This window comes from Nomascus leucogenys, chromosome 13, assembly GCF_006542625.1.
Source record: "Nomascus leucogenys isolate Asia chromosome 13, Asia_NLE_v1, whole genome shotgun sequence".
NCBI classification, from domain to species: Eukaryota; Metazoa; Chordata; class Mammalia; order Primates; family Hylobatidae; genus Nomascus; species Nomascus leucogenys.
In genome coordinates this window covers 1,001,583-1,023,965 of record NC_044393.1, presented here as the reverse complement: position 1 = coordinate 1,023,965, position 22,383 = coordinate 1,001,583, and the positions used below count along the sequence as shown (strand labels likewise).

General features: G+C 62.6%; 2 protein-coding genes across 13 annotated transcripts; one reads left to right on the top strand and one right to left on the bottom strand.

Annotated features, from left to right (window-relative positions):
• Positions 1-644: 644 nt before the first annotated feature.
• Positions 645-5,843, top strand: BIRC7 (baculoviral IAP repeat containing 7). Of its 2 annotated transcripts, none has more exons than XM_003280146.3 (7): positions 645-1,355; positions 3,066-3,165; positions 3,745-3,826; positions 3,919-3,964; positions 4,495-4,566; positions 4,747-4,945; positions 5,592-5,843. In XM_003280146.3, exons 1-6 carry the CDS (start codon positions 1,007-1,009, stop codon positions 4,938-4,940), a joined length of 843 nt encoding a protein of 280 aa, XP_003280194.1. In that variant the 5' UTR covers positions 645-1,006; the 3' UTR covers positions 4,941-4,945; positions 5,592-5,843. The 2 variants fall into 2 exon arrangements, with proteins under 2 accessions (XP_003280194.1, XP_003280193.1); XM_003280145.3 differs by having other exon boundaries at positions 4,693-4,945.
• A 270-nt stretch (positions 5,844-6,113) lies between these two features.
• On the bottom strand, positions 6,114-20,149 carry NKAIN4 (sodium/potassium transporting ATPase interacting 4). Of its 11 annotated transcripts, none has more exons than XR_004032924.1 (7): positions 19,993-20,132; positions 15,255-15,392; positions 14,135-14,215; positions 12,967-13,164; positions 12,184-12,232; positions 9,421-9,481; positions 6,114-6,838 (listed from the first exon to the last, which is right to left on the bottom strand). XR_004032924.1 is itself a non-coding variant. In XM_030825326.1 (7 exons), the coding sequence occupies exons 1-7, from the start codon at positions 20,044-20,046 to the stop codon at positions 6,829-6,831; spliced, it is 627 nt and encodes a 208-aa protein (XP_030681186.1). In that variant the 5' UTR covers positions 20,047-20,134; the 3' UTR covers positions 6,114-6,828. The 11 variants fall into 11 exon arrangements, 10 of the variants coding, with proteins under 10 accessions (XP_030681186.1, XP_030681187.1, XP_030681191.1 ...); XM_030825326.1 differs by lacking the exon at positions 12,184-12,232 and adding an exon at positions 7,957-8,041 and having other exon boundaries at positions 19,993-20,134; XM_030825327.1 differs by lacking the exon at positions 12,184-12,232 and adding an exon at positions 7,969-8,041 and having other exon boundaries at positions 19,993-20,130.
• Between the last annotated feature and the right edge of the window lie 2,234 nt (positions 20,150-22,383).

Genomic DNA, 22,383 nt, shown 5'->3' with positions numbered 1-22,383 from the left:
GCGCTCCCCGTGGCAACCAGCGGCTCCGCAGTGTGCAACTCCTCTTTATTCTTCCAAACTCTGTGAGCCTGCACGCTCCCATCCATCCAGGACGGAACAGCCAGGGAGAGTGGCTGAAGGATGACAGGGGGCTTTTAGGGCCAGCTGGGTGGATGAGCTGGGTCTGCTGGGGTTGAGGGCTCAGTCGGGGGTTGGGGGGTGTCGAAGTCTGGGCCCCATCCAGCTGTCCTCTTTGTCCCGCCCAGGTGTCCCTGGGGTTCCTGTTCTGCCCCCGCTTCTCTGGGGTTAAGTCCTCCTCCCTGTTCCCTCACTGTGGGGTTTGGCAGCTATGGCAGTGTGGAGCTTGGACCGGCAGTCAGGGTCACAGCAGACCTCAGGAACTCTGATTCCAGTGCCAGCACTGAGTACTCCTCTTTTGGGGACATCAGAGCCTCTCCCCTGGCTACCTGGGGAGGCTGGTACGGAGGGAGCTGGAGGGAGATAGGGGGAAGTGAGGGGAGGTGAGGGAAGGAGGGAAAGAGGGGGGAGGGGGAAGGGAAGGAGGAAGGGGAAGAAGGCGGAGGGGGAGGGGGAGGTGAGGGCAGCTCAGGCCCTGGGCCTGACCCCGGAGCCATCATCTCCAGCTCCCCAACCCCTCCCCCACAGCCCTGGGGCAGGCACCAGCCTGGGGAGGGGTCTCCATGCTCAGTTCCTTCCTGTCTTGTTCAGGGAGACACGGCCTGACCACTTGCGGTCAGCAGGATCCGCAACCCTGCCAGGGGCCCCATGACACGCCCCCGCTGCACAGAGCATGTGACCCCAGAGGCCACCCTGGCCACTTCCAGAAAGCTGTGGGCCCTGGGATACTCCCCTCCCGGGGTGTCTGGTGGCAGGCCTGTGCCTATCCCTGCTGTCCCCGGGGTGGACCCGGGAGTCAGGAGCTCCAGAACGGCCAGCTGGGCATATTCTGAGATTGGCCATCAGCCCCATTTCTGCTGCAAAACTGGTCAGATCTGGTGTTCCCTCCATGGGGCCTAAAGACAGGGCCAAGTGCCTGCACCATGGACCACAGCCGAGCCACTGGGCAGCCAGTGATGGCCCCACACAGAAGCTCTGTGGACCCCGCTCTCTGGGCAGCCCTGTCCTAGGCCTGGACACCTGCAGAGCCTGGGACCGTGTGGATGGGCAGATCCTGGGCCAGCTGCGGCCCCTGGCAGAGGAGGAAGAGGAGGAGGGCGCCGGGGCCACCTTGTCCAGGGGGCCCGCCTTCCCCGGCATGGGCTCTGAGGAGTTGCGTCTGGCCTCTTTCTATGACTGGCCGCTGTCCGCTGAGGTGCCACCCGAGCTGCTGGCTGCTGCTGGCTTCTTCCACACAGGTCAGTCCCGGGTGGGGGGGCCTTCCTGCCGTGGGCCTGGGCACGATTCTGGACCCTTCCAGTCCAGGGCTCTGCCTCCTCCGTAGCATCCATCCCCCAACAGGAAGGGCCTGGCCTGATGATGGAGCAGTGGTCCTGCAAGCCCCTTCAGTGCCCATGGGCTCGTGCCTGACACCCTCCCCCGGAGTCTCTGCTGGCTGAGTGTTTCAGACGGTGGGACGTGAGGAGGGGCTGCCTCTGGCCACGGTCTGGGGGTCTCAGCTGTGGAGGCCGCCAGCTTGGTGCACAAGTACCCTTTTGTGATAGAAGTGGGCACTGCCATACCACCCCCAACAGTGCCCAGCACTGCCAGATGGGCTGGATGTGCAGAGGGCCTTGGACAAGGGACAGGCTCTCTGGTGGCCCCTCCAGGAAGCCTCTGGATCCTGTTATGCTGTGGGAGGGGTGGGAAGAAGTGTCGGGAGCGGGGGTACTCTGCAGCCCCTCCACTCCTGGCCAGAACTGGACCCCACAGGCTGCGGAGCTGTATCTGGGCCGGCCCGGCTTTCTCCTTGGGAGTTAGGCCTCAAGTTAGGCTGACATTGCCTGGGGCCGTCACCTTCCTTGCTGCTGTTCTGCACAGGGAGAGGAGATGTTTAAAGAACAGGATCAGGGTGACCAAGGCAGGCAGTGGTCAGCCAGAAGGTCCTGGACGCTCAGGCTGTGGGGAATTTCTCCAGGCCCCAACCTGCAGCTACTGTCTGGTCTTCCCCAACTGAATCAAGTCCCCGTAGTACCTGTCCTACTCTTGGCCTGGGCCTGCTCCTCAGCCCTACAGCTGCGGACCATGTGGTCAGACCTGAGTTCAGGTCCCAGCTCTGCCACTTCCTGGCTGAAGGACAGGGCAGCAGGGCCCACCGAGGGCTTTACAAATACTGGCACAGCCAGGTCATTGTCAGCAGTGGGCTCTGGGGGGCACCATCCTGGTAAGGCTGGACCAACTTAAGACAGCTGGTGGCGGGGACAGTGGCTGGGACAGTCAGGAGCCGTGGTGTGAAGGGGCAGGCCCAGCTCACCCACCTCCCTGGACGTCCAAGGCTCAGCAGGCAAAGGCCAGGCAAGAGGCATGGCAGGTACAGAGCCGGGGTCTTTGGGACTGGTAGAGGTCCAGTGCCCGATGCAGCCCAAACCTGTGATGTCAGTGGTAGGTGACATATGGCATGGATGCCGATGAGGGGATGGGGCCGCCAGGAGGTAGAGAGATGAGGGGTCCCCCACCCCCAAAGGGAGGTGTGAGTTCCTAAAACCAAGCCTGGCCCCAGACTGGCCTTCTAAGGCAGCCTCCCTTCTTCCTCTCACTGGGAATCCATCTTGGGGAAGCAGAGACCTGGGGAGGGGCCCTTCTGGCTCCTGAAGCCCTAGGGCTATAGATGTGCCAAGCCCTGGGGGCCCCACTGCTCCCTCTGTGAACAATGCAAATGCCAGCTCAGTCCTTTCCTGAACATTCTCGCCCATCCTGGCCGGCACCCCAGTCACCCTTGTCCCATTTTCACCTTTGATGCTAATGAGGTGCAAGTGACATCCCCCACCAAGCCCCCTGCCCACCCCCTCCTCCTTCTTGCTGCCTGGGAGCTCCCCTCCAGCTGAAGCTCTCATAGCCTTGGAAGGACACACCGGGGGCCCGGGAACTGGGTGGGGCCTGGCTGAGGCCAGCATCTCTCCGCACCCCAGGCCAGCAGGACAAGGTGAGGTGCTTCTTCTGCTGCGGGGGCCTGCAGAGCTGGAAGCGCGGGGACGACCCCTGGACGGAGCATGCCAAGTGGTTCCCCAGGTACTGGCCGCCCCCACAGGGCCCCGGGTCTGATCACGGGTTGGGGGTGGGCCCGAAACGGCTCTGTCGACCCAACACCAGGCCTGCTCTGCCTCCCTGGCCCCACAGGGCACTGGGGAGGCTTTTCTGTGGATGATGCTTCTGGCCGGCAGGTACCCACTTTTCCTGTGAGGGCCCCTTTTAGGAAGGGCTGCTGGGGGCAGAAATGCCTCTCACATGGGACTACCCTGAAGCCCCGTGGAGGCGTCTCCAAAGCAGCCCTCCTCGCCCAGGCCCACGGGCACTGCAGCCCTCCTCGCCCAGGCCCACGGGCACTGCAGCCCTCCTCGCCCAGGCCCACGGGCACTGCAGCCCTCCTCGCCCAGGCCCACGGGCACTGCAGCCCTCCTCGCCCAGGCCCACGGGCACTGCAGCCCTGCTCGCCCAGGCCCACGGGCACTGCAGCCCTCCTCGCCCAGGCCCACGGGCACTGCAGGGCAGCGGGAGGAGGGGGCCCAAAGCTGACCCCCGGGGATCCAAGGGCTTGAAGCAGACAGTGGGGGCCCTGAACCCCAACCTACATCTGTGGGGCATCTGCAGCTGTCAGTTCCTGCTCCGGTCAAAAGGAAGAGACTTTGTCCACAGTGTGCAGGAGACTTACTCGCAGCTGCTGGGCTCCTGGGTAAGCGCCACCTCTCCTCGGGGCTCCGGGCGGCAGTGGGGTCCTGCCCCTCCTATTTCCCCAAGGCACCAATGGTCTCTGGCTCCTTCCAGGACCCGTGGGAAGAACCGGAAGACGCAGCCCCTGTGGCCCCCTCTGGTGAGAACTGACACCACCCCTGCTGACTCCTTGTGCACCTGCAACCTGTGCTTGGCCAAGGCCACTGGGTGTCCCCACCCTCCCGGACAGCAGGGAGAGTGACGGGCACGTGACTGGATGTGAGGCTGCTGCCAGGGTTGGCTTCAGGGAGCTGTGCCATGTGAGGGTGGGGGCGGGGCGGCAGGGGCCTCCCCCAGTGCTAGGCCCCATTCTGCTTCTCTCCCAGCTTACCCCTTGGGCACAGCCCATCGCCTCTCGCCATACCACCCCCAACAGTGCCCAGCACTGCCAGATGGGCTGGATGTGCAGAGGGCCTTGGACAAGGGACAGGCTCTCTGGTGGCCCCTCCAGGAAGCCTCTGGATCCTGTTATGCTGTGGGAGGGGTGGGAAGAAGTGTCGGGAGCGGGGGTACTCTGCAGCCCCTCCACTCCTGGCCAGAACTGGACCCCACAGGCTGCGGAGCTGTATCTGGGCCGGCCCGGCTTTCTCCTTGGGAGTTAGGCCTCAAGTCTATCCTAACTGTCCACAGTCCCTGCCTCTGGGGACCCTGAGCTGCCCACGCCCAGAAGAGAGGTCCAGTCTGAAAGCGCCCAGGAGCCAGGTGCAGGCCCGGGACCCCCTGGGGTGGGGGCTGGGGCAGGGGAGGGCTAGGTGACCCCGACCTTCCATGGCCCATAGAGGGTGGGGGCCAGGGCGTGGGGAACATTTCGCAGGCCTGTCCTCCTAGGAGGAGTCAGTCCAACCCAGGCCCAGAGGGCGTGGTGGGTTCTTGAGCCCCCAGGAGCCAGGGATGTGGAGGAGCAGCTGCGGCGGCTGCAGGAGGAGAGGACGTGCAAGGTGTGCCTGGACCGCGCCGTGTCCATCGTCTTTGTGCCGTGCGGCCACCTGGTCTGTGCTGAGTGTGCCCCCAGCCTGCAGCTGTGCCCCATCTGCAGAGCCCCCGTCCGGAGCCGCGTGCGCACCTTCCTGTCCTAGGCCAGGTGAGCGCCCCAGCACCACGTGCAGCCAGCCCTCCTGCCGAGGTGGCCCTAAGCCGGCCGTGCCCGGCCCTCCTGAACCCACGCAGGCCCTTCCCGGGTGGCAGCAGCAGCCTGTCTTTACCCCGCCCCCAGGTCCCACTGATAGCGCCCGTCAATCTTAACTACCTCCCTTGACGCTTAGGTTGGGGCCTGGTCCTTCTCAGCACCGTGCCCTGGCGGCCACCACAGCTCTGCCTGCATTAACTAACGCCTGCTGGCTCCTCTCGGCCTTGATTTTCCTCAGTGGTCAAGGAAAGCCGGCTTCGGAGGCGTTTGGGGAAACAGGGTGGGCCGGGTTGGGCTGACACAAGAGAGACACCGGCCTGGCCTCAACCCAGGGCCAAGGCACGGTGGGAACACCCGCATGGGAAGGGCGTGTGTGAACCTGTTCTTAGAGAAGTGGGTGGGATGCCCCATGCTGGCCGAGGGACAGGTGCTGTGACCGCCTCGGGGCTCCCCAGGGCCTCTGTAGTTACCCCCAGGATGTGTCTGAAGATCTTCTGGTGGGGGACAAAGTGGTCGGGCAGGGAACTCTGGGATCTGAGGCCCCTGGCTAGGTGGGCCCCGTCGGTTGCCATTGACTCACCCACCCCTCCTCTCCCTCTAGGTGCCATGGCCGGCCAGGTGGGCTTCGGAGTGGGCTCCCTGCCCCTCTCTGCCTGTTCTGGGCTGTGTTCTGGGCCTGCTGAGGATGGCAGAGCTGGTGTCCATCCAGCACCGACCAGCCCTGATTCCCCGACCACCGCCCAGGGTGGAGAAGGAAGCCCCTGCTTGGCGTGGGGGAGGGCTTTACTGTACCTGTTTGGATGCTTCTGAATAGAAATAAAGTGGGTTTTCCCTGGATGTACCAAGCAGCCTGTTCCAGACCATGAGCTGCCTCCCCACCTACCCAACCCGACACAGGTCACCACCTCTCCAGGCCAGCAGGGCAGCACCTGCCCAGGTGCAGCTGGCTCCAGGCTGCTCCCCAAACTTCCCCCACTCCCGCGGACTCCCCCTTCCGGGCCCCTTGCCTCCCCCTCGCGCTTATCCTCCAGTATTTTAAGGACTGTTGGAACGGGCAGGCCTCAGGCCCCACCTGAGATTGTACCCCTGACTGTCCCCCAAGCTCGGCATCTTCCAGAGAGTGGGCGAGGGCCATGTTCCTGTTTATTTACCAACTTGATGATACCTGGGGGAGCCTTTGGGACTGTTTGCCCAAGAACCCTCTTTACAAGAGTACCGCCTGCTCGTCACCACCACGTGCCCTGCCCTATGCCTTGGGGCCTGGCTCTGCCGTTCCTGGTTAAGCCCAGCCCCCACCCCAGGGCTCCGTCAGCCTCAGCTCCTGGGTGGGGTGGGGGTTCTTCTGGCACGAGTTTGGGGTTGGGCACCCTCCATGTTCAACTGGGGCCCACTTGAGGGGTCTCGGGGCTTACATTGACTTCCTGGGGAGGCTGCGCCGTTCCTGCGTCGCTGCATCCCAGCAGCGGTGCTTGCAGCCTGAGGGTCCAGCAGCCCCAGATGGGCACCTGAGGGAGGGCGCCTCGATGAGATGACGGCCTGGGGGCAGAGCTGTGACCCCCATGTTGCCGGAGGAGGTGGGCATATGGGGCTCTGCCTTTTATATGTTTTCTTTTTTTTTAAGAGAAAGGAAATTACAAACTCTCTTGACGCTGCAGCCAGCTGTGGCACTGCCCTGCCGCCCTGGCTGGTGTCCAGCACTTAGAACCCAGGGCAGGTGCTGCCGGCCACCTGGGGGGTGCTGGCTGGGGGTGCGTCCCAAGGCCTGGGAGCTCCTGTCATTGTCACTGGTCGGTCGCTGAGGCTGGAGGCCGCAGGAGCAGGATCAGCTGTTTCCTCACTTACGCAGGCCTGTGGGGACAAGGTCAGAGAGCAGCTGGGGGAACAGGGCTGGGGCGGCCACTGGGGGCTGCCACCCCCTCCCCCTGGAGAACCTGAAATGGAACAAAGTCCAAGCAGTGGAAGGCTTCAGGCCTTTGGCAGAAAGGAGGTGGGTGGGGCTGAGGCCCTGGAAAGCCCCCACTGCCTTATCCTGTGCCGGCAGGTCAGCGTCGTGTGCCTGTTTGCTGACATCTCAGTGGGATCTGGGCCGTGGGGCTGGGAGTGGGGTGGAGGCTCGCTCAGGGGTGTGCCTGGGTCCCTGGCTCAGGGCCTGCATTTGACCCCACCCCTGCCCAGGTCTTTACTCCCTCGTTCTCTGACATGGGAGCTGGGCTCCTGCAACCTTGAACGGCGCCTGCCATGACAGCCCTCATTTTTAGGAGAGAAGGGCCGGGGGCTACCCAGGGGCGTACCATCAGGTGTCTCTGGGGGCCTGGGCAGCCCAGGGGTGGTGCAGCCACCTATTCTGAGCCACAAACTAGGATTGTGTACAGGGCGGGCTGTGTGGCCAAAGCTATTTCAGAGGAGGCCAGCTGGGAGCCCCGGCACCCCACCCCAAGGTCTGGGGTTTGCAGAGTTGTGGACACTGCCTTTCAAGAAACAAGTCTGGTTCTGCCAGACAGGAAACCAGGGCCCCAGCTCCTGCCATGGAGAGAGCCCTGCAGCACCCCCATGCCGCCTGCTCCTGCCACGGAGAGAGCCCTGCAGCACCCCCATGTGGCCTGCTCCTGCCACGGAGAGAGCCCTGCAGCACCCCCATGACGCCTGCTGGGAAGTGGCTCTTCAGGACACCCTCGCGGCCCCTGACTCAGAGCCGACTCCTGGACCCAACCCCCTCCCACAGGTTCCATCTCTGCTGGGCTCTGAGCTTCTGGGCTGGGACTGGGTCCTAGGTCTCTGCAGCTCCAGTACCACCCCAGAGCCTGGCACGAAGCAGATGTTAGAAAAGTGAGGGTGGATGGATGGATGGATGGATGGCAGAACGGACAGGCAGGTGCCTGGTGAGGCCCCCAAGGAAGGCAGCCTCTCGCTGTGAGCGCCAGATTGGCCAGGCTGGCCGCAGAGCAGGTTCTGCCGGCCATACTTACAAGTACGCCTGCTTGGACAAGAGGCTGGATGGCTTTTCATTGACATGGTAGAGAGGAAATGGATCAAATCCACCAATGAAATCAACTGAAAGAAATCAAGACCCAAATAAAACAAAACCCACAAAATGGAAAAGATGTCAGAGTGGAAAACAAGCCCAACCAGAGAACGAAGCCCAAGGGGTCCCTGGGGGCACAGACAGTGCCCAAAGCCCTGACGTGACAGCAGAGGGGACATGGCCTGGGGGGACGGCGGGGGTAGGACAGCCTGGGTCCTCTGGCCCGTGCGGGGATGGCCTGGGGGTCGGCGGGGGTAGGACGGCCCGGGTCCTCAGCCTGTGCAGGGGCTGCACCGTGTTCCACCCACTCTCCCGCCACCCTCTGTCACATTCAGACACGATGGCTCCCTTGACACTGTGTCTGCACAGCCAGCAGGTGGCAGGGGCTTGCTGGGCAAAGTCGACGCATTTTGAACCCCAGGTTCAAGTGGGGTTCCCATCTTAAAATGTTTGAATGGAACCAGCGTGAGGAAGCCGTTTGCCTCCTCCCAGGAAGCTGGCTGAGCTCTGAGTGACGATTTAGGATCAGCAGCAGAGTGGCCGAGGGATGCTGGGCGCTGGGGGCCAAGGCTCTGAGGGCGTCCTTCGCCTCTGGAATCAGGCCTGGTCTGAGGGTAGAGTGCCCTTTGACACGTGGACTGCTGACCCCATGGCCCCTGGAGTCCTGGGGACAGATGGCTCTGAACTGGATTCTGACCCCAGGGATAGTTCTGTCCATAGGAACCGTGGGCCCCCTGGGCGCACCCAGACACTGCTTAGCATCTGCCCTTCCGCTCGGCTCTATCCTTCTCCACAGGGTCTTCCTGTGAGACCACATCTGGATGAGGGGTCCAGCGAGGGCACCTGAGTGGACCACTCGTATAGCAAATCACAGGAAAGCTGACAGGGGCTGGCGAGCAGAGGGAAAATGAAAACCCTGCCTAGATGGGTCCAGGCTGCCACCGAGGGCCTGATGTGAGCGTCCCGGCCAGCGGGGCCTGTTTCTGAGCTGTCTAGATGGGGTCCAGGCTGCTACCGAGGGCCTGATGTGAGTGAGCATCCTGGCCAGCGGGGCCCGGTTCTGATCTGCCTGGAGGCTGCAGCGGCCTGGACCTCAGCAGTCTAAGCTCACACCTTCTACCTGTGGCCACTGTGGGGATCATGAGGGCAGGCCCAGCCCGAAGCACAGGAGCCCTTGGACCTGGGGGGCAGCTGACCCCTGGAGTCCCCAGGCCAGGACCCCTGCTCATCTCTTCCCTGGTGTGTGGCGAGTCCTTGCTCAGGCCTACAGCCGTGAGCAAGGCCCTGCTGGACGTGGGGTCCCTCCCAAGAGGGGAGGTCTCTCGCCTTGCCCCAGACAGGACAGACTCAGAGCTGCCACTTCTGTAGGCGTCTCCCGCCCCGCTGCCTGCGGAGGCCCCATACTCACAGCTGTCCTCTTCCTCCGTAAACACGCTGACCACATAGCAGCCACAGACAAAGCCCAGAAGCTGAAAGACACCACAGGCGGGGGCGTGAGTGCGGCCAGGAGAGCCTGCGGGGTGTCACTGTGGCGACGTGGGCAGAGGCACCCAACCACCAAGGCCCTGCCCCTCCTGGACCCCAGGTTCCTCCTCTGTAACATGGAGTGGGAGAGCTGACCCGTGGGCATCCTCAGCAATCAAGTTCCAGACGCACCCCTGCCTTCCACCCCGCCCCCCCACTCAACTGGGTAGGGGCAGGTGGGTGAGGATAATGGATATTGGGTGGGGAAGATGACCAGGTCAGCCTGAGTGGCTGCAGGGAGCGGGGTGAGGACACAGAAGTCCAGGCTGGATGAACCCCAGGCCAGCACAGTCCCAGCCCAGAGTCCCCTCAGGCCTCCTGCCTTTGGCCCCAGCCCACCCCAGCCAGCAGCCACCAGGGGTTCCTCCTCCTCTGTGGAGCAAGCCATCTGGGATTCTGGTTTTCAGCCCGGCAAAGTGCAGGAGAGACAGGCTGAGGACTCGGGGTCCAGCAGGCAACTCTGGGCAGAGTTGGGGGCTGGCTGCTGCCTGTGGGGCAGGGGTCAGGCAGGGAGAGGGGAGGGACTGGGAGTCCAGGGCAGAGGGCAGGCCACTGCAAAGCCACAGACACCTGCATCCAGGGCCACTGAGGGAAAAAGGGCTCTGGCAAAGGGGGGACAGTGCTGCCGCAGCCAGAAACACCAACAGCATGAGCGAGAGGGCCTGGCCAGGGGCACTCCAGGCCACAGACACCAAGGGAGGCGGCAGTGGGTCTGTGACTGGAGGGGCCCCAGAACGAAGCAGGAAACCTTCCTGGCTGCACCTCAGGCCAACCGCTGAGCAGCCGCGTGACCTCAAACATTCACTTCATCTTCTGGTCTCGGTTTCTTCCTCCATAGCCCTGGCCCAACAGCCCCCCGTGAAGGCCACCATGCCCAGGAGAGGAGACAGGACATGCAGGCCAGGCCCCAGGGCTGGACATACCTGGGCTCCGTCCCCCCGATCCCCCACCCCATCTGGTACAGGCAAGTTGGCAGTTGCTTTCCTGGAAATCCAGCTCCTTTCTAGGGGTCAGTCAGGGGCCAGGAGACCTCTCTTAGCACCAGGCAGGCAGACCTATCTCCTTGATATTGAGACAAACTCCAGAAGCTGTCCCAAATGGCCATTTCTGGTTCCATGCCATGGCCAGGGTGGAAGCAGGGGTGAGGGTGGGCAACCTCCATGGCTCGTCCCCCCCTCACCCCAAAGGAGCCCAAGACTCCCTGATCCTGGAGCTGGTCGTGCTGCTGAACAGGCAGCCGAGCTTGGGGAGCCATTGGAAGGTGCCCCTTCCAGCCAGTGCCCTCCCCGCCTAGGGACCTGCAGGCCACCTCTGTCCCACACCCCCGTGCTCCCCACCCTACACACCACCGCCTCCTGCCCATTCTCCTGGCTCCAGCCCCAGGTCCACCCCCAAGCTCTCCCCTCTCCCTGCTACATGGAGGCCTGGGATCTGCAGGCCCCACGCCTCACCCCCCAGAGCCTGGCATTGTCAGACGACTCTCTTGCCACCACCGTTTCCCTCCCCCCCTCCCCAGCACAGCTCGGCAGAGGCCAACCAAGCCGCCAGCCTCTCCCAGACCCTCCAAAGCAAACAGCAGAGCCGAGCTCCTAGCGAGGACTAGCTGGCTGGAATTTAGAAACCACATCCTATCAAAGAAATTCCCATCTCTGGGAGTCAGGATAAAAGTCAACAGGAGGCCCCATCTCCGCAACCATGCAGAACACCCACTCCTCCAGCCTCGGCTCCCACAGCCCGCCAGCCCCCTCCGAGAGAATCTTCATTCATTCCCCTCTAGCTTCCTTTATTTTATTTTTTTTTTTTTGAGATGGAGTCTCGCTCTGTCTCCCAGGCTGGAGTGCAGTGGCGCAATCTCGGCTCACTGCAAGCTCCGCCTGCCGGGTTCACGCCATTCTCCTGCCTCAGCCTCCCGAGGAGCTGGGACTACAGGCGCCGCCACCATGCCCGGCTAATTTTTTTGTATTTTTAGTAGAGACGGGGTTTCACCGTGTTAGCCAGGGTGGTCTCAATCTCCTGACCTCGTGATCCACCTGCCTCGGCCTCCCGAAGTGCTGGGATTACAGGCGTGAGCCACCACGCCCGGCCGAGCTTCCTTTCTGTTGCCTTCTCGCAAAGCCTAATCTCGGGAGCTTTGATGTGCACGCTTGGGAAATCGGCTCTTTCTCCTCCAGTGGCAGGCACCTGCGTTCCACGCATTTTGGGGGCAATTGGGGCCCCCTCTGTGCCTTGCTGAGTGGCTCTGGTGGGAGAAACAAGCCCCGACAGGAGCTGGCAGGTGTGTCTGTGGCCCCTTGCTACGGGGCAGCACCTTCCTGGCCTGATTTCCCGCAGGACCAGAGCAGAGCCCAGGAAGGAGCCCGGGGAGCTCATGAGGCCACCCTCACCGTCACTTGTCAGGCCATGGGGTCCTTAGATTTGGAATGCAGCTTCCACCGCCAGCTGCTGGCCATGGAGCCTCGCTCCTAGAAGCCCCATGTCCACCTGGTGTGTTGCGTCGACGCCACCGTGTGCACCAGGGAAAGTCAGGGAGCCTCGAGATGGGTCAGAAGTTCCTCCAGAGACGGCACCAGCCGTGCTGCAGTCACATCGGCCCTGCCCCAGGAGCTCCTGAGGCGAAACGCTGACCAAGCACCCTCCACACACCCACCTCAGCTTTTGCCTCCTTCTGAGCACTTCGAGGAAGGCACTGGCACCATCTGCATTTTACAGAAGCGGGAGCTGAGGCCCAGGGAGGTTGTTAGGCTCACAGAGGTGGCACAGCGGGGAAGTGGCCGTGTGGCCAGACCAGGAGCAGCATCATAGCCCCTGTTCTCGACCAACCCGTGCAGGGCCGGAGAGGACGGCAGAGTCCCGTTCCCGCACAAGCAACAGCTGCTCCTCAGGGCCACCGGGGGCCACAGAATCCCTGTCCGGTCAGATCTGGGTCACGTGGCGCCAGCCTTGCCAGGTGCACACTCCAGGTTCCCGACAAGGCTGAGGGGCTTCTTGCTAGCCAAGCCCCAGGCTCTGTCCACTTCCCATGACTGGCATGGGCTCGGGACAGCCGAGGGAACAGGCGGGACACACATGGATGTGTTTGTCAGGAAGATGCATTCCCCTCCTCCTTGGGGCCGTTAAAGCCAGAGGCGGGGTGTCTCGGCCTGATCTGAGTCCTTCCCACTCCCCACAGCAAACACCACGCTCAACTTGAGAAACGGCCCGGGTTGGCCCCGCCTGGGGGAGGTGGTTTGCAGAGGAGGCACTGAGGTGCCAGCCACATGGGACCCACCCGTGATACCTTAACCTCTCCGGCAAGGGTGGGGGATGAGGAAGGCAGAGACAGGCCTGAGGCCTGGTCAGCTGGCCCCGCCCCAGGGAGATGAGCTCCCAGCTCCGTGTCCCCTCCCCCATCAACCCATCCCTACCCCAGGGTCCCCTTCCCCACGCTCACCGCAATCAGGATCTGCAGGCCGCTGTGTAGAGCCTCCACATAGCTGGGCTCCAGGGCACAGCCAGCACGTGACCCCAGGGCCTGGCCATGGGGGGCCCCGAGGCCCACTGCCGGCACCTCCTCGTGCAGACAGCCCGGCCAGTGCTCACGCCACCAGGAGCGATGCCGGGAGAGGCTGAAGGTCAGTAGCTCGCTGTCCTAGGGGAGAGGTGCAGGAGCAGGGCTGGTTAGCACCAGGAGGTGGGCGGCCTCACCCACTGCAGCCTGCGGGGACAACACCACAGAGAGGCAAGGGGAGGTCCTGTCCTCCCACCTCCCCTGTCCTCCCACTGCACTCTGCCCCTGGGGCTCCAGCCATGGTGGGGAAAGGAATACCAACGCTCTCCCAGCCGCTCCTGTGCCTGCCCTCGACCCACACACCTCCTCCTCTAGGAAGGCCTCCCTGCCCAGACCCCAGAACTCGCTCTCAGGGGCACTGGGCCCCTTCCTCATGTCTCTGGCCAAAGCTCCATGTGACGTGTGTCTGCCTCAGGACAGTCTCCCCAGCTGCAGCCCCAGGTGTGGTTCCAGGAAGCGGAGGCCCGTCTGCCTGGCTGGGCACCTGCCCTAGTGCCCACCTGTGCCGCACTGGCCAGAGCAGAGAGCCCCCCGGGGAGACCAAAATCCACCCACCCCGGCTTTAGGACCAACCTCTGAGCTGCAAGCAAAGTGCCTGAAACAGCCTCCGTCAGGGTCGGCTCAGCGATGACCCCCCGCCCTGTTTCCCCTGGTTGCCTGCATTACAGGAGGCACGAGGCTTTACCAGCCTGGAGGGTTGGTTGGGCTGGGACAAAGGACCCCACGTGGCCCCAGGACGGTGGTGTCCATTCACCTGCACATCTCTGCCAGGATTTGCCCCTGCTGTGAGGCCCCTCTTCCCCAGCTGGAGCCCCCTCAGCTGCCAATACTTACAGACGCCTTTCTTTCACCAATCAAATAACTGGTCTTTCCCCAAACCTTTACTGAGTTACCAACTACAGACCAGGGATGTTCTGGGTGCTGGGGACAGAGCCATGCACAGACTGAACCCCTGCCTCAGACAACAGATGAAGAGCAAACACGGGGTGTTACCAGGGGCCCGGCCAGGAGCCGGGGAAGGACCTCGCACTGCCTCCCGGTCTGTACTCACCTGTAAGAGGCCACCGACTTCCAGGTAGAAGCAGATGATGAAGATGTTCCAGGTGACCCAGACGGCTGCCCACACCGTGTACTAGGGAGAGGAGAGGATGGGGCGGCAGCTGAATGCAGCTCCCGGGCACACCTGCTTGCACCCAGCCCCCAGGGGAAGGGGTCCCGTGATTGCATAGGAGGGGTGGCCCCTGCTCCTGAGTCTGGCGGCCCCCAGATGCACAGCATGGAGAAAGGGGTCCCCCAAGCCCACCCTGGGACACGTCTCAGAGCTTTCCCACGTGGGCGCCCCACGAATGAGGCGGTGGGACAGCCAGCTCGAGGGAGCCCCAGCGCAGGTCGGCGTACGGACACAGCGTCCCCGGCTGAGCTGCCACGGCCTGTCCTCGCCTCACCAGGCAGACACTGCATGCGGACAGCACAGGCCTCCACTGCAGAGCACCCCCAAAACCACCCCCAAGAGAGCGCCCCAAAGAGCTGCCAGAAGCTTTTGTAAATAAAGTTTTGCGGACACAGCCACACCCATTTGTGTACACACAGCCCAGCTGCTTTTGTGCTGGGACTGCGCGGGCCACAGCACCTAAGGTATTTACCATCTGCCCTTTACAGGAAAAGTCGGCTGCAAACCACTGGTCTGGACCGATTATTTGGTTCTGCACCGAATGAAAATGCTGACTAAGCAGAGAGACATTTTTCTGAACATTCGTTCAGCTTCTCCAGAGGATGCAGCAAGGACAGTATGGCCAGGGGTCTGCTGGGTTCCAGGTCCCACCCTGGGCTTGCTGCAGTGATTCTGTGCCTGTTTTCCCATCTGTAAAGCAGGGATCATGGCAGCACCCAGATCCCTGGCTACTGAGGGGATGAATTCATGAAGGCGTTCAGTGCCTGGGGCTCCCCAACAAATGCAGCTTCTCCTTCAAGCAGCCTCAGTAAAGCCCCTCCGTCCAAACCAGAATTCTAGATGTCCAGGCAGCAAACAGGTCTGAACCCAGGGGTCTGGGTTGGCATTTGTGGGGTGTTCAGTGGTGTCCAGGAAAATATGCCAGGATGGTGCCACGGGAGCTGCCATCCTGGTCACCCCAACCCACCTGCCCATAAAGGGGGCCGGGCCCAGGACTCACCACCATGACGCAGCGCGGCCGGTATTGGATGGTGCCGAAGAGTCCCAGGATGACGACGATGATGTGGATGAAGTTGGCCAGGATGGGTGCCCACTGGTAGCCCAGGAAGTCAAACACCTGCCTCTCCAGGGCGGTGACCTAGAAGCAGGGCGGGCGCCATGAAGGGTGGACCTGAGGGAGGCCCCAGGCCTGCCAGCCAGGTACTGGGCCAAGGTGACAGGATCTCAGCAGGGACTTCCTCCCCACACCCGCCCACCACACCTTTGTTTGACGAAGGACGCCAGGGCTCTAACTCCTGCTCCATGACCACCACCGAGCAGGCACTGAGCATCTACTGTGTGCTTGGCTCTTCCAAGAAAAATCCCCAAATGAGCCTGACAGGCCCCCGTGTGTCCCCGCGCGTCACCGTCTGTCCCTGCGTGAGCGTTCCTCCCTTGAGTAGGCCCCATCCCCTCTGTCCCCAGTTTCCTCATCTGGAGAATGGGAACACCGGGGGCTGCTCTAAATCACGAATTGTAGGGCCAGGTGACAGACACACAGATGGCCCAGAAAACGCCACTCGGGAGGGTCAGATGGCCAGGAGGGACTGACGCGCATTCGCAAGGGTACTGGATGCCGAGGCCCCAGCCTGCTGCCTGCATCTCTGCCTTGGGGACAGTGCTGGTGAGGCTGCTCTCTGGCAGGCAGGCAGTCTCCCCTCCACTTCAGGACATTACAGGACTCCGTTGAACTGGCCCTCCACACGAGGCCGAGAGAGAACCAACGAAGTGGGAGGAAAAGGTGCCTGAGGAATATAAAGTTGGTATTTTATATTTAGGAGACCAAGAAAACCTGAGCAAAGCCATGACCAGGCCACTAACTGCAGGGACTGGCGCACTCGGCCCCACCCGTCACCAGCTCCTTCCCACGTGCTGGTGAAGCACAACCCAGAGAAGAGAAGATGCTGCGGAACCCACCCCATCCCCCACCCCAGCCACTCCATCCCCCACCCCCCACCCCAACCACTCCATCCCCCACCCCAGCTGCCCCACCCCCACCCCAGCCTCCCTATCCCCCACCCCAGCCACTCCATACCCCACCCCCCACCCCCGCCACTGCATCCCCCACCCCAGCTGCCCCATCCCCACCCCAGCCTCCCTATCCCCCACCCCAGCCTCCCTATCCCCCACCCCAGCTGCCCCATCCCCCACCCCATCCCCCATCCCAGCCACTCCATCCCCCATCCCAGCCACTCTATCCCCCATCCCCCACCTCAGCCACTCCATCCCCCATCCCAGCCACTCCATCCCCCATCCCCCACCCCAGCCACTCCATCCCCCATCCCCCATCCCAGCCAAAAGACAGCTGGGCCTGGGGGACCACTACCACCAAGACTCAGAGACCGGTAGTGGCCCCGAATGCCAGGCTGTGCTGATATTTATTGGATACAAGACAAAGGGGCAGGGTAAGGAGTGTGAGCCATGTCCAATGACAGGTAAGGTCACGTGGGTCACGTGTCCACTGGACGGGGGCCCTTGCCTGCCTGGCAGCCGAGGCAGAGAGAGAGAGGGAGAGAGAGAGACAGCTTACACCGTTATTTCTGCTTATCAGAGACTTTTAGTACTTTCACTAATTTGCTGCTGTTATCTAAACGGCAGAGCCAGGTGCACAGGATGGAACATGAAGGAGGACTAGGAGCATGACCACTGAAGCACAGCATCACAGGGAGACGGTTAGGCCTCCAGATAACTGCGGGTGGGCCTGACTGATGTCAGACCCTCCACAAGAGGTGGAGGAGCAGAGTCTTCTCTGAACTCCCCCAGGGAAAGGGAGACTCCCTTTCCCGATTTGCTAAGTAGCGGGTGTTTTTCCTTGACACTGGCGCTACCGCTAGACCACCGTCCACTGGGCAACGGGTGTCTTCCCAGACGCTGGCGTTACCGCTAGACCAAGGAGCCCTCTGGTGGCCCTGTCCGGGCATAACAGATGGCTCACACTTCTCTTCTGGTCACTTCTCACTGTATCCCTTCAGCTCCTATCTCTGTATGGCCTGGTTTTTCCTAGGTTATGATTATAGAGCAAGGATTATTATAATATTGGAACAAGGAGTAATTGCTACAAACTAAAGATTAACAGTATTCATATATAATCATATCTATGATCTATATCTAGTATAACTATTGTTGTATTATGTATTTTATTATACTGGAACAGATCGTGCCCTCAGTCTCTTGCCTTGGCACCTGGGTGGCTTGCTGCCCACAAAACTCTTACTCCCAGGCCTCCCCATCCTGCCCAGAGGACACTAACCCATGAGGAGGGATGTCTGCCCTGCCGGAGCCCCCGGGGGAAGGTAAGCGAGACCCCAAGGGGGGCAGTTCTTGCCCTGGCCCACTTCGCCTACGCCAGGCACAGTCCTGTGAGGTCTGGGCTGGCGGCTGGGGCAAGCTGCACATCTCAGCTAAGGGGTCTCGGCCTGAGGAGCAGCCTCAGGTCTGCCTCCAGAATGGAGACCCTGCGGCACAGAGGGGCAGGGGGCGTCTTTTTCATCTCGAAGCCAAGGCTCCTAGAGGCTCAGGGCTCCATGACATGTGGCCACATGCGTGAGCAATGAGTCTCATGCCACCATGGAAGCTGGTGGCCCTGCCAGGACCCAGCCCCAAACCCCTTCCTGGGCCTTTGGCTCCCAGGGTCTCCTCAATGCAGCAGGGCACAGCCTGGGAATAGGACGCGGCACAGCCCCGCTCAGAGCCAGCAAAGTTCACACCGTTCTTTGGGGAGAAAGGCTCCCAGAAGAGATGCCTGGGCCCTTTGTCCTGTAGCTTGGTAACACAAAATTCTCACATTTGTCAAAAAAAAAAAAGGGCTACCCAACCCCCGCTTCCTCCCGGCCCCCCACTCACATGCAGTGACTAGAGCTGCGGTCAAGGACTCTTCTTCCCCAAGGCAGAGGAGGCACAGTGGGGTGCCAGATTGCCTTTGACAGCTCCCTGCTGCGGTTCAGCAGCGACCCTAGAGGCTGGCCCTGAGAGGACACGGCTCTGCCCGGTCCCTGGAGAGTCCCCAGGTCTGCTGGGGAAGCCCTGCGGCCCTCAAGCCAGGATGACTCTTTCCCTCTTGGCTGCAACCAAATTTCCAAGGGCCTGCATGTGCGCCCATCTGTCTACTGTCCACCTCAGAGGTGAAACGGGAGCACGACCCCACCTGTCCCTCTGTGCCCCGTGGTCACATCCGACCAGCACAGTCGTGCCTCACCCTGCACCTGAGACCGAAGCACCCATTTCTCCTGCCCAAACCCCAGCACCATCAACCCCAGCACATCCTCACACCACCTTCAACAGATGGAAACCAATGTCACCAGTGTCCCCCAAAGCAGCCTCGCTTCCTGACGCCCACGCACCACCAGCTGCCACTGGCCGTGCTCCAAACTGGGGTACCGTCCAGGCTGGTGCCTGTCCTTCATGAGGTCATCTGACAGGCATTCGAGTCTTCCAGTGGACCACCCTTGCCCTCCCCATTCCTGCTTCCAGCCCCTCCCCACCCGTCTCCTAAGGGACTCCTGCCACTGAGGAGCCACTCACTGAAAGATACCAGCTGTCCCAAGGCCTGGGATGGTCCTTGGGCCCCCCAGCCTGTTGCAGGGCCTCAGGTTATCTCCGCAGCCCCAGCGAGCCTCCCAGGAAAGCTCGGGAAGCTCCTTCCTTCCAGGAGGAAGGACACGATGCCTCCGCCGTCCCCAGGTCCGCCCGCAAGCCTGTGCCCCTAAGCCGAGGACAGGACACCCAAGCTGCACAGCCACGGACTCCGAGGGTTTTGCTGCTCAAAACTCTGAAACAGCCCCTTCTGGCCCTTCCAGCATCAGGAAGAGGAGGGGGACGCGCGGTCCAGCTGCGCTCCGCAGCCCACAAAGCGTCGTTTCCTTTTTAAGACGGGAGACCCAGGGCCAATTAGCATCGAAGCAAAGCAGCTTCCCCAGCCCGGACTGGCGAGGCCTTTGTTTAGCCCCCTCCCCCGAGGGCAGCGGGCTCCGGGAAAGAATCCGCCTTCCAGGCGTCCCGGGGAGCTTCGGACTCCGGGGCAGAATGGAAACTTGGCCGAGGGAGCCCCGGCCAATCCCGACACAGAAGACGCTCGCGCTGCGCCCCGGGCATCGGCTCCAGCCCCTTCTCGCCTCCGCATCGCTCCACGCGGGGCGGAATCGGGGCGGCGGGGGCGGGTGGGGCCGGTTTGCTCGCGGGTGGGGAGGACGCTCTCACCCCCCGTCCCCTACACTCGCAAACTCGCAGGCACAGCCTCCGTCATCGCCCCACCCGGATCTCGGAATCGGAACTTGGCCGCTCACTCGGCGCCCGGGGCCGGCTGCGGGAAACGCTCGCACAGACAGAGACACGCGCGCACCCGGGGGCGCACCCGGGGCCGCACACGCCTCCCCAGGCGATGGGGTCCAGGCGGCCCCGCCAGAAGGCTTCCGTCCCGCCCGCCCATCCAGCCGCTCCCCGGCACCTGTCCCCGCCGCTCCGGACCCGCGGCCGCCCCCCGCGCACGCACACCGGGGACGGGACCGGGCGCCGCGACTCCCCACGCCCCGCAGGCGACACCACCTTCGGCCGCAGCAGCCCGGGATCCGAGGCATCCCCCTCGGAGCTGGCACGGGACCCAGCGAACGGGCCCCGGGGCGGAGGGACGCGCCGGGACCCCGCAGCCGCCGTGGGTCGGGCACCCGGGGCTCCAGGAGGCTCGCGGAGGGGTCGCCACTCACCAGCTGAAAAGCGCAGAGGGCGATGAGCGCGCAGCGGCCGGAGCAGGAGCCCATGGTGCCCGCCTATACAGGAGGCCTCCGGGTGCCCAGCGCTCGGCCCCCGCCCCCGCTCCGCCCACTCCCCCCGCGCTGCAGCCTCGGCCCCGCCCCCTCAGCATCCCGTTCCCCCCTCCTCCCCTCAACCCCGGCCCAGCCCCACCGCCGGGTAACAGCTGCGCCGTGTCTCCCCTCCCACCCCCGCCTGCAGCCCCTGGGGGCTTCGCGCCGGCCGGAGAGGGGGACCCTTCTTAAAGGGGCGATGGCGCGGTTTCTCGGGTAGCGAGGGGCGGCGCCGCGGCCCCAGGACAGACCTGCAGCTGAGGGGAGCCCGCCCCGCACGCGGCAGGGATAACCGGCGTCCGCCCCCTCCTCCAGGATGACCTACCCGGCACCTGCTCCCGCCCTGCGCCCTCGGCGTGAGATCCCCAACAACCATCCCCGTGGGGTGTCTGAGCGACCCGCATCCCGGAGGCGTTTTCTCTGAAAGTCTCAGAGATTCCATGGCTTAGAGAAGTCCTGGACCCGGGTCCAGAGCTCAAAGGTCCCCTCCACGGGCGGGCCGAGGACTCAGGAGGTGGGAGTGAGCCGGGCTCGCTCACCTCCCACAGTGGGCTCCTCTGCTGGAAGGCTGAGACCTGAAGGCCAGGTCTGCTCCAACTGCCTGGACCGGCCTCCTGCCTGCGCTAGAGGGGCCTAGGGAGCCTTGGGTTGGGACAGCCTGAGGCCCTGTGCACGGTGGAGGCAGGACCCAGCTGTCAAGGGCAGGTCCTGGGGTCTGGATGGGGCTGAGCCCTGTAAAGCCTGCGCTTCCGGAAGAAGCTTGTGCTGGAGGCAGGGAAGGGTCCCAGCCAGGCCCGAGAGGAGCAGGACGTGGACACAGTGAGCCAGAGTGTCAGCAGGTCGGAAAGCCCGTGGGGGCAGAACAGCAGGAGATCACGGCAGGTGGCCAGGCCAGGGCTGCCACTTGGTCTTTACTCAGTGGCAGGGCAGGCTCCCTGACTGCCACCCACCGCCTGAGGAGCCTGAGATGGGTTTCCCATGGCAACCTGAATTCCTGCCCATCTCCAGATTTTACGAATTACTGAGGATTCCTGCCTTCCTAATTTTGGTTGTGTGTCCCGCAGTCCCGGGGATCAGGAGGGGTTAACAGAAGACCAAGGGTCAGGTTTTCTGCACTGCGGGGAGCCACTCCAGATCTGTAATCCAGGCTCATGGGTGGGTGCGGGGGTAGCTTCCAAGCCCCAAAGGTCAGAGAGCAAAGGTGTGGCCAGTTGTGGAGGGAGGGGGAGCCTCAGGTTGTTTGCAGTGCTGGGGAGATAAGAATATTCAGGAATTAGATGGTGGTGATGGCTGCACAGCTCTGTGAATACACTGCAGCCCACTGAGCACTACACTCTAAAGGGGTGACTATTATGGTGTGAGGATTATATCCCAATTTTTAAAAGACGTGAAAAAATTAATGTTTATTTATACAATATATAAGACATTGATTTTTAAATACAGCAGTATCATCCCCGTCCCCCATAACCCTGGTTCCTCCAGGCACTTGGAGCCATTGGTGGAAGGATGTGGACTCCTAGAAGATGATTCACAAAGGTGCCACGTAAGCAGAGGAGCCACGTAAACAGAGGCCCGGTGCCACGTAAGCAGAGGAGCCACGTAAACAGAGGCCCGGTGCCACGTAAGCAGAGGAGCCACGTAAGCAGAGGAAGGCCCGGTGCCACGTAAGCAGAGGAAGGCCCGGAGCCGGCTGCTGAGGTCCTGAGGGAGAGGGAGGGGCACCTGCTCAGCCTTGCCTGTGTGTGAATCCTTCTCTCTCGGTCTCTCTCAGGGGAAGCTGCCTGGACATGCATGAGCCTTGCGGTTCTGTCCTCCCAGGCTGCCTGCTCTTCCTGTTGAAAGCAAAAGCCTTCACTTGCTGAGGATGCAACGATGCCCTAGTGTCCCTCGCAGGAGCCAGTGTCAGAGCCGGGAGCCGTCGTGAGCATCCTCTGCTCCAAAGTTACGAGTTCTGGTGAAGGGGTCAGGATAGCCCCTTTGAGAGTTCAGCAGAGCAGGTCTGCACAGGGCCCATGCCGTGCACAGCCCACACTCCAGCTGCCCTGGTGCACACTGACGGCAGCAGCCAGCCGCGGGGACCCCAGGCGCAGTGTCACCCACATGAATGTCAGTGCAGCCTCCAGAGGGGGGTTCCGTTTGCACACCTGGTTCGCGGGTGACACGGTTGTGACTTGGCCCACGTCAGTTGTTGGGGCCTGGCCAGCTGTGGGTGGTGAGGTTTTCTCAGACACTCATCTGCTCTCGTTCTTGCTTGAATTCCTTCTGCCTAAGAGTGACAGCTTTAAAAGCGGA

Coding starts and splice junctions, on each gene's coding strand:
- BIRC7 (XM_003280145.3), top strand. CDS start 1,007: ATGGGGCCTAAAGACAGGGCCAAGTGCCTGCACCATGGACCACAGCCG. Junction 3,166..3,744: donor CATGCCAAGTGGTTCCCCAG/GTACTGGCCGCC, acceptor GGGCATCTGCAG/CTGTCAGTTCCTGCTCCGGT. Junction 3,827..3,918: donor CGCAGCTGCTGGGCTCCTGG/GTAAGCGCCACC, acceptor GGCTCCTTCCAG/GACCCGTGGGAAGAACCGGA.
- NKAIN4 (XM_030825325.1), bottom strand. CDS start 20,046: ATGGGCTCCTGCTCCGGCCGCTGCGCGCTCATCGCCCTCTGCGCTTTT. Junction 15,393..19,992: donor CCCTCTGCGCTTTTCAGCTG/GTGAGTGGCGAC, acceptor CCCTGCTTCTAG/GTCACCGCCCTGGAGAGGCA. Junction 14,216..15,254: donor GGCCGCGCTGCGTCATGGTG/GTGAGTCCTGGG, acceptor TCCTCTCCCTAG/TACACGGTGTGGGCAGCCGT.